At 55.5% G+C, this 13,619-nt stretch overlaps 1 protein-coding gene across 1 annotated transcript in view; it reads right to left on the reverse strand.

Moving 5' to 3' along the window:
• Positions 1–13,619, reverse strand: part of QSOX2 (quiescin sulfhydryl oxidase 2) — a 33,894-nt gene that overhangs the window by 16,891 nt on the left and 3,384 nt on the right. Inside the window, exons 2-6 of the mRNA XM_049895916.1 lie at positions 6,920–7,020; positions 4,212–4,260; positions 3,576–3,681; positions 3,352–3,442; positions 1,226–1,371 (exon numbers count right to left, since the gene is read on the reverse strand). Of these exons, the coding sequence (XP_049751873.1) occupies positions 1,226–1,371; positions 3,352–3,442; positions 3,576–3,681; positions 4,212–4,260; positions 6,920–7,020 (493 nt within the window). The remainder of the gene's footprint in view (positions 1–1,225; positions 1,372–3,351; positions 3,443–3,575; positions 3,682–4,211; positions 4,261–6,919; positions 7,021–13,619) is intronic.

Here is a 13,619-nt window from a genome sequence, read left to right on the forward strand (position 1 = left end):
TGGTCTGCGTCTGTTGCTATCAGCCCTCTTCAAACTGTGACTCTCTACAGGCCCAAGAGCCTCGGCAAAGGTCCCGAACCTGCCCCCTCCCTCTGGACAGGGCAGAGATGCCTCTGAGGGCAGTGACCACCACCCCAGGGCACTTCCACAGCTCGTTTTAATTTCCAAAGACAGAACACAGCAGGTTAACGACAGAAACATGAATGTTACTTTAGGCTAAGAAGTGCGGTCACAGACATGATGCTCTGATTACCAAGCAAGCCGTTTTTCTCGACACCACGTGGCGTCTGTCTGAGGAAGGCCCGTCAGCATGCGAATCACGCTGTAGGGCTGCCGGTTCAGCCACCAGCCAGGGTTCAGGCCTGTCTTGCTGAGCTGGACCACAGACAGAGACAGACCACCCGCCTCCAGGGACTTCGCCTGCTGCCCACCCCACAGGCCTGGAGAACAGAAACGCACCTACAGCCCCGGGCATGCTGGGCTCGGGCAGACCCCTCACCTCCACCACCAGACATCTGGATGGAGACACAAGCTCCAGGGGCCAGGAAACGGGTACCATCCTGTTACCGCTGTGTGGGACATGGGGACTCAGCTGAGACTGCTGAGTAAACTCAGACCAGTGGACACATGTGAAGGCCGCTGGTGACGGAGGCTTGCTCGGGGAGCTGAGGGTCGGCCAGGACGGGCAGGTGGCAGGGGGACTCGCCTCTGCTCCACCATGCAAGGAGGCGTGGACCAGCACAGGTACCACAGACGTCACTTGACATTCTTGTTTATGCCCCTTTGTCCAAGTTCACAGGCACGGCTGACTTCTGAGTCGATCTCATCCTGGGGCACACAGGCACTCGGTATACAGCCACGTGGCAGGGGCAGGGTCTGGTGGACTCAGCAAGGAGTGAGGGCCGTGGAGGCCGAGGACAGCCTGTTGCACCCCCTTCTGTTGAGTGGCCAGCGTGTTGCCCAATCGGTCAGTTGTAGACACAGGTCCACACGGCACCTGGCTCAGGGGGATCTGCTGGGTGGGGCTTATTGGGAAACCCAATGAAATACAGCACAGATGACAGGCACCCAAGCGCTAGAAGATGTGATTAAACCAAGCCCGAGGGAAGCAGTAGGACCAGGGCTCCCTCAGACGCTGCCCACCAGACTTCCGTTTCCACATGCGGATGATTTCCAAGATCCCACCAAATGTTGCAAACACTCCTCAGACCAAACGACCACTTACATGTTAACGAAGCCACGTGTCCTGTTTGGATAAATCAGGTAGCATGCAGGAACCGACGGCACGCCAAGTTTCTCAAGAACCGCTCTATCCGAGCCCAGCGCTCTCTTCACCACCACGTTCTCGTAGGGAAGCAAGTCCAAAATCACCTGGTGAGAAGAAGCCCCCTTAGCACCGCTGCGGACGCCAGTCTAGGTTCCTGGAAACGCCACCGGGACAGGACACCCTGCCTGCACGCAGCCCTTTACAGAAGAGGATGAGATAAATCACCAGGAAAACAGTGGTTCTGCCGGAGGGCTGCACGGCCGCCTCCCGCCGTGGCGTAGGAAGAGGGGCCTTCTTCCCATTGGAAACATCGAGTAGGAAACAGTTCAGCCATGAGTGGGACTACCAATGCGTTACGCCCGCAGAGCCCAGAAGCCACATCGTCCAGGATGCAGCTACATCCACCCCGTCTACAAGGCGGTGGCGTCGTTAGGTGCTGGTGATTTGATTCCGACTCATAGCGACCCCGTGTGACAGAGTCGAACTGCCCCACAGGGTTTCCCAGGCTGTAATCTTTATAGGAGCAGGTCGCCAGGTCTTTGTCCTGCAAAGTCACTTGGTGGGTTCAAACTGCCAAGCACTTAACCGCTGTGCCACCAGGGCTCCTTCCTCTACAAGGCAGATCACGACTTTAACGTTTACTGTATTTGAGGCAACTGAACGAGACACATCCACAACCGGAAACAATGATCTCCCTTAATGATTTTACAGGCCGACAGTGGAAAGATTCCTCAGGCAGCACGTCCTCCCCAAAGCCGGCACCGATCGAGCAGCAGCTCCACTCTGGACGGCTCTCACCAGGCGGCTCCTGCTTCTCCCGGGCAGCTGCCTTGAGAGCGGGCGAGGGACCTCAGCAGCTGGCGGGGGGACCATAGGGGGTGGGGGGGACCACAGCGGGTGGTGCGGGGACCATAGTGGGTGGCAGGGGGACCATGGTGGGTGGCAGGGGGACCATAGTGGGTGGCGGGGAGACCATAGTGGGTGGCGGGGAGACCACAGCATGTGGACCACTGGGGGTGGTTTCTCTGGGCCCCTCTTAGCCATCAACAAGACTGGCCACTTCCTGAACAGGCAGTATCTGCTAAAGCAGGGTTGAGTGTGCCTGCTGCGTCCCTGGAACTGAGTACTCGGGCCAAGCACCCACCTCACTCTTTTGGGCCTCCGCTGGCCACATATCTGTTCCAGCCCTGACTGGGCACCCCCTCTCCCAGAGACCGAGCCTGGCTGACCCTGACCTTGTGACGGGGGCAGGGGCAGCATGAGAATGGCCTGTGACTGGCCCCGTGAGGAGAGAGGGAACTGATCCCTGCCCTTGTGCCATGTGAGGAAAGGGGGTGGCCAGTGAGGAGCAATGGCCACAGCCCCCCACAAGGATCCTGGCCAACCACCAAGACAGCAGCAGGGGGTGGCAATGAGGCACCTAGAGGCACAGCCAGGAGCACTGACTGAACTGAGCCGCACGCCACTGACATGAGAAAAATTCCACTGCCTGTGGCCTCCTACCCACGGGAGGAAGCACAAAGGTGGAGAGTGCCCCCAGGTGGGTCAGGGCTGAATGCATGGACAGTGGGTGAGTCTTCTGGTTCCCGAGGAAACTATGGCGCCCGGCAGCTGGGTCCCCTTTAGACTTGGCCAGGCAAAGGCCTCAGTCCTGCAAACAGGGCAGGAAAGCACGCCAGACCCATATCACAGAAATGATGTTCTGAAGAGCCCTGGACATGTCAAACATTTTGAGAGCTCAGAATACAGGAAAGAGAACCTTGATGATGATGCGGTTTGAGCTCAACGTGACCTCGAGGGGCTTTGCACATCTTGAGACGGCTCTTCTAGAAAATCCTCTCTCAGCTTCAAGCTTAGGATTAGGCCGGACCAATGCGACTCCAATTACTGTTTTCCCCACTAAGGCATGATCTGTTAGTCTAACATTCTTCCCGTAAGCCAGTGAATGAGCTGAACAGCACAGACTACAAGTCCTATAGTCACGAGAGGTAAACACACGAACACCCGTGGAGCCAACTTCAGACCCACACCACTGACGTCAGTCACACAGCAAGAACGAGACACAAGCCAGAGGCGCACAGTACCTCTCGTCCAACGTAGGAGCTGTTGCTTTCAAATATAACAGCCACATAATGGCCACCATGGTTTTCAAACAGAGACAGAATGTCACTGGGCCTTTTAAGAGAAAAAAAGAGGCTTTTAGCGCTTTCAGGAGCAGAGGGCTGGCCACCAGGCACGAGTGCTCATACCGCTTATCCCAAGTCTGTTTTAAGGAGTGACCTCAGCGAGGGTGGGGAGGGGTACTCACAGAACAGGCTCCAAAGAGGGGCAGGCAGGGGGCCGGCCTCCCTCGGTGTGGTTCTGCAGGAAGTCAATCATGCTTCGTCTCACTGTTGGCAGCTCTCGGTCAGCTCCTGCTGGACAACAAGACACTGGCGACCTGTCTGCCTGCACTGAGCAGATGCACAGCTCGGCCCTGCACCCCAAGGCCTGGTGGGGCAGTGGCACCCACTCCCCAGAAGCCCACCCACCACAGACAGTGGGGTTGCACATGGGGACAAGCAGCAGCGAGCGAGCGAGAGCCAGCAACAAGCACGCAGGGGCTGAGGCCACACACGAGGCACCCTGCAGAGCAGGCACAAACGGGGCAAGGGCCTCTGATGTCAGAGACCCAGAGCGCTGATGGAAGGGGAGGGGTGCCAAAGGGCGGGGTGGGCCCTGCCGTCTTGACTGGGTGTGCTCACTGCACCCCATCATCTGTGCACCCACGTTTGTTTCTCAAGAGAAAGGCAGGCAGGACGGTGGTGACGCAGGCGCCGAGGCTGGGGGGTGCGGCGGGGAGGGGCAGGTACCATGCCTGAATCTTCCATCCCCGAAACCACTCTTGTTCTCACAGGTTTGGGAGGTGAGTCTAACAGATTAAAGATGGTACTGATGTCCTTACCTTTAAAGTTTTCTCCGGTTGTAAACTCCTTTGTAAATGCTCTAAAATACTAAGAAGAAAAACACAGAAGAAGTTAAGAAACAGGCCTGCTGGACGTCTGTGTCTCTGTTTAATATTTAAGCAACAAAAACGACCATCATCTTAGAGGGCCTCAGTCTGTTTCCTCCAGAGTGGACGTTAACTGAGGGTGAACCACACTCTTCCCAGCATGTCTGCGGCTGTCTGTGCTTCCTCCTGATTTACGTGCCATGGCAAGGACGACCAGAATCTCATTATTTACATTTTCTGACCCAAGAGGGCTGGAAACAGGACAATTTGAAAGGGCTGGGATACTAAGTGATAACCCTCTCCCTGACTCCTGGCATTAAATATGTATCCCAATGCTGAGTGGTTAACAAAAGATTTGTAAGGAGGGCGGAGACACGGTCGTGTGTCTTCAAGCAGAGAAAAAGGGTTATATTTTGAAGCTAACAACTCTCTTCGTCAAGAGACACATGAAAGACCATGGAAAGACAAGTAACAAGCTGGGTGACGACATTCTCAGTACTCATGACTGAAAACAGATTAGTACCGGGAACACAGGAAGAAGTTCTAGAATCAGGTAGGAAAGTACAAACAACCCAAGACGAAAACGGGCCAGTGGTATGAGCTGGTGTCTCACAGGTGAAACGCAGACACACGAGATCTGAAAACGTGAATTCAGACTTCAGCAGGCTCCAGCTGACAACACCCTGGACCCGGGTAGGAGAGACATGCAGGGCCAGGGGAGCGCACAGGGTGGGGGGCCAGGGCATGCAGATAGGGTACAGACAGGAAGCTCCCCTACATCCGTGTGTTCACTCCCAGGCCTAGGCCCAGAAGGAACGCCTGCCCACGCACGAGAGAAGACAGGTGTGAAAGAGCAAATAGCTGGAAGACAACAATGCTGGGCAGTGCAGGACACACCGAGGTGACTGTGGGTCATCACGCGGTGGGGGCTACTCAGCAGTCAAGGCTAGAGCGCCACAGCAACACCCACGTCAGGGTGAATCACAGCAATGTCATAGGAAGTGAAAAAAAGGCCCAGGAGTTCACATCCAGAGGATTCCAGCGTGTGAGGTTCAACACAAGTGAAGTAAACAGGAGCGCACACTGACAGGGGCAACGTGGAACGAGTGTCCACTCTGGGTGACAGGTTTACAGGCACCTCTACAATGGTCAAAATGACCAATCCAGTCACTGTGTCAGTGGGAAAGCCGCCGTGACAGCACATGACGCTGCCATGCCAGCTACAGGCTTCTTAGGTGAAGAGGGGCTGGGAGACCTCTCAGAGGCCTGCATGTGCTTGGGGACGTCACATCACTGCAACGCGTGTGCAGGCAAGCGGCTGTGCACTCACACTGTGCTGTGTGTAGGTTTCCTCCACTGGACAGATGTTGGGTTCACAAACGTGCTCCCTCACTCCCTTCAGGAGACCTTCAAGGAGGTAGGTATGAGGAGCCCCCTGGAGGACAAGCGCGCCACTCGGCTGTGGTGGCCACTCCCATGGTACAAACAACCTCTGGGGGTCTGCTCTGGCCACACCGTCGTGGCCCTGAGGTGAGACCAAGGGTCCACGAGACACACAAGGGAGGCCTAAGAGCAGGCCCCCAGCAGCAACTCTGCCACTTACTCAAGTCCCAGGAGACATGGGGACACTGCACCACAAGGCAGTGGGCCCACAGGCGAGCCTCTGAACAACCAGCCCTCACAGGCCCCTGACCGGGCCTAGACCTAAGGAGACAGAGACAAAGCAAAGGTGTCTCTGCCCTTGAGGGACGTAAGTCAAGGAGAGAAGCCAACAGATAAGCCACCCATGGCAACTCAAGGTATATTACATGTGAGTGACAGAATTTTATACCAATTCCTCCCTCCCCTCCTTTCCCTCCTCCCATCAAAGATGAAGCGGGCACCTACAGGCCCCGTTCTAAGCACTGAGGACAGAAGAGGGCTCAGAGCAGACACGCCGCCCTCAGGGGTCCTGAGCTGTTCTGACAGCCACAGGCTCCACAGGCTGGGCGCTCATGTCACTCACCGCGTGCCTAGGAGTGTGTACATGTGAGAGCGTATCCGTGGTGTGTGCAAGTCTGTGTCCGTGAGTGTGTGTGCATGCGTGAGTGGGTTTGTGAGGTGTATGTGTGTGCGCACACATGTATGTGTGTACGTGTGAGTGGTGTAAGCGGGCTTGTGTGTGTGCTGTGTGAGTGTATACGTGCTGTGTGTGCCTGTGTCCGTGTGTGCATGTGTGAGTTGTTAAAGTGGGCTTGTGTGTACTGTATGAGTGTAAGTGTATATGTGGCGTGTGTGACTGTGTGCGTGCATGGGTGTGTGTGTACCTGTGTGGGTAAGTGGTATAAGTGGGTTTGTGTGTGTGGTGGGAGTGTGTATGTGGTGTGTGTGTATGTGGTGTGTAAGTCTGTATGTGAGTGTGTGCGTGTAAATGGGTTTGTTTGTGGCGTATGAGTGTGTGTGAGTGTGTATGTGGTGTGTGTGTGTATGGCCCCACAGTACAACTATAAAAGGTAACCCTTCCCAAACAAATTCCTAAGAAGTTTTAAGAAGTAAGCCCAAAATGAAGGAACTCGAGACAGATAAATGTGGTGGACTCGACCTGTGGGAAGTGCCTTCAAGGAAGGGCGTGGACGGCCAGAGCGTGGCCAGGACAGGCCTCCCAGGGCGGTGGCACTCACCCGGAAGGTGGGGTAAAAGTGGATGTCGTAGGCCCGGCACACCTGGTGGTTCTTCTCCTCTGCACAGTCCAGAGCGGCCACACGGATGGCAGCAGCCCAGTCTGAAAAGCAGGAGTGTGGCCTCAGTGTGGCAGGCAGGTATGTGTGGTGCCCTCACGGCCCCCAGCATCTGGTAGCCCTGCCCGGTGTGTGTCCTCATGGGCACACGCTGCCGGGAGGCCAACCACCACCTTGCCCTTCCACCGGCACAATGTCTCTATGCCAAGGCGGGGGTGAGGAACAGGACACCAGTCAGCGGGGAGGACGCACCCTTTCACTGATAACAACAGAGCAGGCTGATTTCTGCTGAACCTGCAAATCCCTCAGCAGCCCGCGGTGCCAGAGCCTGCTAACCAAGCTCATACCCAACGCAGTGACTGATGAAGGGCTGCTAACAGCTCAGCTGGCCACAGCCAGCCCACCGTCGGGGACACCAAGCTGGCATTCTCGGATTAATCGGATGTGGCTGGGCTGTTTCCGCTGGAGCATTCCCACGCACCCGCTCAAGAACTCTCGTGAGGCCTGGTAGCCTCGGGAGATGGGTTTTCGGGTCAAGGACACTACTCGGCAAAGGTACGTACGAATAACTTCTAATACTCCCCAAAGACACCTCCCACAAACTTCTGCCATTCTTGGGAACAGACAAGGAGCAAGGCGTTAAATAGCTTCCCTTCATCCTTGTTTTTAATGTGGAAAATTTCAAACATACAAATTAAACAGAGTTAACAATACGACACACTCTACATGCCCATCATCTCAGTTACAACAGTTGTCAGCTCACGGTCGGCCCTATTTCATCCATACCCCCCAGCCACTCCCAGAACCACTTCTCAGACAGCGGGTCATACCACCCATAAGGCTATCAGTGCCTGTCTCTACAAATGAGGGCTCTTCACCCACCCTACCCATGCCACTGTTTCCATCCCAAACCACACATATGCATATACATGCCTATCTGCGCACACACTCACGTGCATATACACACCCATGTGGCTAGACACTCACGTGCATATACACACCCACGTGCATACATACATGCATATACACACCCACGTGCACTCATGTGCACATACACACTCCACACATCACGTGCATATACACACTCCACACACAACCACATGCATATACACACCCACTCCTGCACACACACTTGTACACATTACACACACATGCATACATGCGTACACACGTACACATACTACTCAATATCATCAACTCTAGTCAGGATTCAAGTCTCCCTAATTGCCTCATTTGGATTTAGCTGGTTTCAATCAGGCTCCAAGTACATCTTCATCGCGAGTGGTGGACCTTTCGGCCTGTGCTTCCCCCTTCGTCCCTTCTCTCCTTGCAACTTGCTTGCTGAGGAACGCGGGTCCTCTGTCCCACGTTTTCTGCAGGCTGGCATGAAGCCCTAGACTATGTCTGGTTCTCTTGGGGAGATTATTCACAGGTACCGGCTGCCTCTCCTGTGGTGCCAGCAGTCAGTAATGGCCTTCACCTTCTCTCACCAGGGTGGGGGTCTCACTCCCTTCATTCATGAGCTGGTGCATCCTGCAGTGAGCAGAGGGACAGGCTGAGCGGGGATGGCAGGACGTGTGTGGACTTCCTCTTGGGTTACCAGTTCCAAAACAGCAGCTCCTTGACAGCCTCCACAGGGGCCAGGGAGGCTGTCTTTCTAAAGATTCTGTCGTTTCTCTCCGATGTTAATTACACCCCACCGACTCACCAACTTCCCCGCTCCCTGCATAGGTCCTTCCAGGCCCAGGCAGGCAGGGGCATTGGGGAGGCCTGAGGGGTGCTCATGCTCCAGGCCCGGCGGTCTCCACAGACGCATGGAAGCAGGAGGTCCCAGCAGACGATGGGAAAGGTGCAGGGCACAGGGGGACCCAAGGCCGCTCCTGAAGGATGAGGGTCGCTCAAGGGTGGGGCGCACGTGGTCCTGCTCCCCTTTGCCAACAGCCTTCTGACTCTGTGCCTCAGTGACTTCTAAACAGGAACTTTGGCTGTCACGAGTCTGGTTACAGCTCCACAAGCTGCCACTGTCAAAACCAGGAACTCACTAAACGCCATGTAAGCAGAGATGTCCCTGAGCACCGCCAGGGCCTGAAACTTCAGAAGCGGCACTAAAAACATGCCTGGAGGGCCAGGGAAAATACTGACAGCATAGGAACTACAAGCACACCAAGATTTGTGCGTGTTCACAATTCAGTGACTGCTACCTTCCACCTAACGTACCGCCTTCCTTAAAATATGTACTTTTTTCCTCTGTGCTGATAAAAATATTCCAAATATCACCAGGATGCCAAAGATCCACTAAAAGCGGACGAGGAACTGTCTCACGTAGGCGACAGTCTGCGCTCAGTGGCCATCCACGCCGGGGCTGTTCCAAGCAGGTGAGACAGAGAACAAGCCCAGCACCTCCTGAACCTGGGGTCACATGCAGTCTCAGAACACATATAACCGAGGAAGAATAGCTAAGGCTCCCACCAGTCCGACGGCGGCCACCGCTGAGACCGGGAGCACTGCCAGCAGCAGCCCACGTGGCCCCTGTGCCAGCAGTCAGCCCAGTGCCCTCTCCCCACTCACCTGGCAAATCGGCTGGTACTGTCACCTCCTTCCTGAGGGTAAAGACGAGGCTGGGCAAAGCCGGGACCAAGACCAGGGTGGTAACAACCACGTTAACAGCCCGACTGAATGGAAGCTGCCCTAGACACCACAGAGGTACTCAGCAAGCCTCTCGGGTGAGGCTGGGAGGCCCAGCGTACACTGACGCTGCCGGCCCTGGGCTGCAGCACCCCACGTGCTCAAAGTCGATCCCATCAGGCCCAAGGTGCTGAGCAGCCCTGCTGCATACTGGGCCCACCCTTTGTCCCACCGACCCAGGTCACCACCAGGCCTCGAAACTGGCCCCCTTGTCCCTGTGTCCCCACCTCTCCATTCCGCCTACTGTAGAGCACTGCCAAAAAATGCATGACTCTCAGCAGCCAGCTTTGACAACATGGCTCTCCTCATGCTTACGCTCCAGCAGGTCTCAATACAAACAGGAATCCAGGTTCCTGGGGGCACCTAGCCTTTTCAAACCTCCGCCAAACCTGTCCAGTGCTGACTCCCCCAGCTGGGCGGCTAACCCCGGGGCCTAAATAGCTGCTAGTTGTTCTGGTACCCCCATCTATTGTTTCTTTCATTGAAGGGAAGTAAACTTTCAAATCAAGACTAAGTGTTTAATTCTAAAAATTTGAAGCCTGGAGTTGGGAGGACCCATGGAAGATGCCCGCTACAGCAAGGCCATTCCCTGTGTGTCCTTGGGAATTTCTGAAGGTTGCCCACAACACTGGCTGAGCAGCTCGGCTGGCCAGTCCTCTCCTCTCTCCCTCACCTACTCCCCTCAAGCACAGGCAGGAGGAACTCACTCCTACCTACCCCAGGACCTTTGCACCTTCTCCTCCTTCAGTGGGACCTTCCTCTGATCTGTACTTGGATGCTTTTTCCATCAACTTCAAGGCAAATTTCATCTCCTTAGAGAGAGGCATTCCCTGACCCCCCACCTAGGCATAGTTACAACAGTAACAAAAGCTACCAGCCCTGGTTCCAAAAACAAAGAGAATTTACAGTTTACAAAGCTTTCGTGGGAGTCCTATGCTAGCCTATAAGACAAACAGAATATCACAAACAAGGAAGCTGAGGCTCAGAGAGGTCAGAGCCAGCTCACAACGCTCTCTGCTATGAGGTCTGTGCGTTAATGTGCCTTCCAAATCAGAGCCATTAATTAATAGAGAACAGTAAAGCCAGACACAGTTCCCCCACCCCCAATAATGACACAGTCCTGCTTGAGCCCATGGAACAGGCCACCTGACAGTGGAAGGCCATGCAACCACCTGCTGTCACATGCCCACATGTCACAGGAGAGTGGACACAGACAGGGCTGCTACGCCACCACCCCCTCGCGCCTGCCTTTGCTCACTGGAGACCCTGGAAGGCACGCCAGCATTTCTGTGGCACGTTCCGGCAAAAAGCTGTCCACACAAACTAGAAATGCAGTCAGACCGGAAGGTGGGGCCTCTCTCCTCTTCCCTGGGGAAACCTTCATAAACTCGAAGGTCAACTTCAGAACATTCCAACTCCCTTTACAGACACGCGTCACTGACTTGACCTCACTATCTCTCCTTCGGCAGCAAGTCCCCTCAACCCCTCAGAATGCCGGCCCCTCGCAACACGGTCCAACGCTGCTCCCACTTCTCTCTCCCGGCTCCCGCCCTCAGCTCTCCAGAGAGCAGCCAGAGGCACTTTGCACATATGAGCCAGGTACTACGTGCTCCCTGCTGCTAGCACAACTAGCCCAGGGCCAGAGCAGACACCTGAGACGTCCCCTTCTCCACAACGACCAGTCGCAGCTCTTCAGGCTGGCAGTCCTGCCTGCCTCGGGGGCCTTTGCGTGGGCTATCCTCCAGGTGGCACGTCCACTGTTGGCGGTGGTGGCTCCTCGTCCTCTGAGTCTCAGCTGCTGCCCTCCACGGCCTTGCCTGACTGCCCTGTGCTGGTCCAGCTTCTCTCAAAGCATCCTGCTTTCTTTCTAGGACTTTCATCGGTAACTGACGAATGTGCCCAACTGGTTTTTCTGTTCACTGTTTGAAGCGTGGGCTCCCTCTGCATACAACCTTCCCTGTTTGGTTCATGGTTGTTCTCCATGTCAACCACAGTAGTTGGGCAGAAAACGTGCTCAGGACAGAATCAGACATGTCAACCACACTGACAGAGCGCAGATACCAGCCCCTGCTCTCCCCAGTGCACACACAGCCTGTATGCAAAGGTGGCGACCGGCCTCCGCCTGCAGAGCCCTGGGAACCAACAGGTCATCTGCGATGCCGTGCTTGGGACAAACCCACCTCCTCCCCTCCAAACTGGGACGCTGACATTTCAGGAGGCCTTTGTTTGCCCGAGGGAAGGCCGGCCTGGTGGAGTGGGAGGCTGGAGCAGATGCTGAGAATTTCAGTTGTGCGGCCTGCCTGCCCGTCAGCAGCTGAACAGGCGCCAGTGGTCACTGGGAGTCCCCGGCAGATGGCCGGCATTCACAGCAACACAAAGATGCAACAGTCTGCTCCGCCAAACACAACTCAAAGGGTTCAAAGGGTTAGCTTCGGGGTCTCTGCCTCATTCAGCCTACACCCTCCCCTCCCCTGCCTCTCCCACCTGTCCAGGTTCCGACCATTCAAAGCAGAGAAGTGCCATAAAGCCAAGTGCAGACGGTCTGCTTCCCCCACCACGTCAGGCTGGCCAGCTCTGCACTGGGGTCACAGAGTGCCCGCTGCGAGGCGCAGAGGCTCGCCCTCCTAGGACAGTTGGGGGCTTCCAGTGGACCATGTGCCTGCTCCCCACTTGTGCTCGTGAGCTTGGCTATTTCTGGTACTACATGCTTACCAAACGTGTAAAATAATCATGCTTCCATATATAGCAGGGAGCCCTGCTGGTGTAGCGGTTAAGAGCTCGGCTGCTAACCAAAACAGGCAGTTCAAATCCACCAGCTGCTCCCTGGAAACCCTACGGGGCAGTTCTAGTCTGTCCTATAGGGTCGCTATGAGTCAGAATCGACTTGACGGCAATGGGTTTGGTTTCCGGGTTATATACCGTAGACTAAGGCTCGTTTCAAATGTACTTGTCAAGTGACTGTATTACTTCACCTAACAGGATTGTACCCTTTACCGCCGTGTGCAATGTTCTAATGAGAACGTCTATAAAGTCCAACTTATGGCCCAGCGTCAACTAGTTCTGGAAGGGCCACAGGAAAGACTGATTAGCCTCGGGAGGTTTACAGGATCGTGACTGTAAGTGCGTTACGGCGCAGAGCCCACTCCAGCTTCCTCCCGGTGATGTCAGGGTGCTGGCCCAGGTTCCAGCCCCGCACTCCAGCCACTAGAGACCACTCTCAGCCCCAGGGCCGGCCTGTCTCAGCAGAGCAAAGGTCTTTCCAGGTATGCTCCAAGTTCAAGACGCAAGGTGGGGGCATACAGGACCGGGTAGGCATCAGCCCAGGAGCTGATGAGTCCCACGTAGGACTCATTTTGCCTACATGTCACCAGTGGTTAGTCTGAGGAGCCCAGGCACACATCCAGTCTCACACAGGTGTTGCGGGCAGGGACCAGCACTGCGCGTGCTCCTCAGCATTTGAGCAGACCCAGTGAGGTGAACAATCTCTCGTCGATTAAACGCCTGAACAACATAACTCTGAGGCACCAGAAGAGAACAAGCTTTAGAGAATAAATAAGAGTCACCTGAGGTGCGGCGGCCATGTAAGACTTACGAGAGTGGTGGTCACTCCCGTCACTGCCCGGGCACCACAGGGCATAACCTTTCTCCAGACATGGTCTGCAAAGCCCCCCTCAGTGAGTCACGGAAAATATCATATGCACCTGCCCAGCACACACTGTGTCTCTGTACTACGAGGCGCACACACTTGGGGTCTCAGGTAGCACTGTCTCCTGGGAGCCACATCCCGGGCCCCGCTGGTGCTATGCACCCATCCCTTCTAGCGCCCTGGCTCCAGGGAACAAAAATAACCACCTGTCTGAGAAGCAGGGGCCATGCTTGGCAACTTCTGTGCTGTAAGGGGAGGACATAGCCACTTGCTGACTTCACGTCCCCTTCCACCTCGCCCACCTTGCTCCAG

This window comes from Elephas maximus, chromosome 9, assembly GCF_024166365.1.
Source record: "Elephas maximus indicus isolate mEleMax1 chromosome 9, mEleMax1 primary haplotype, whole genome shotgun sequence".
Lineage (NCBI taxonomy): Eukaryota > Metazoa > Chordata > Mammalia > Proboscidea > Elephantidae > Elephas > Elephas maximus.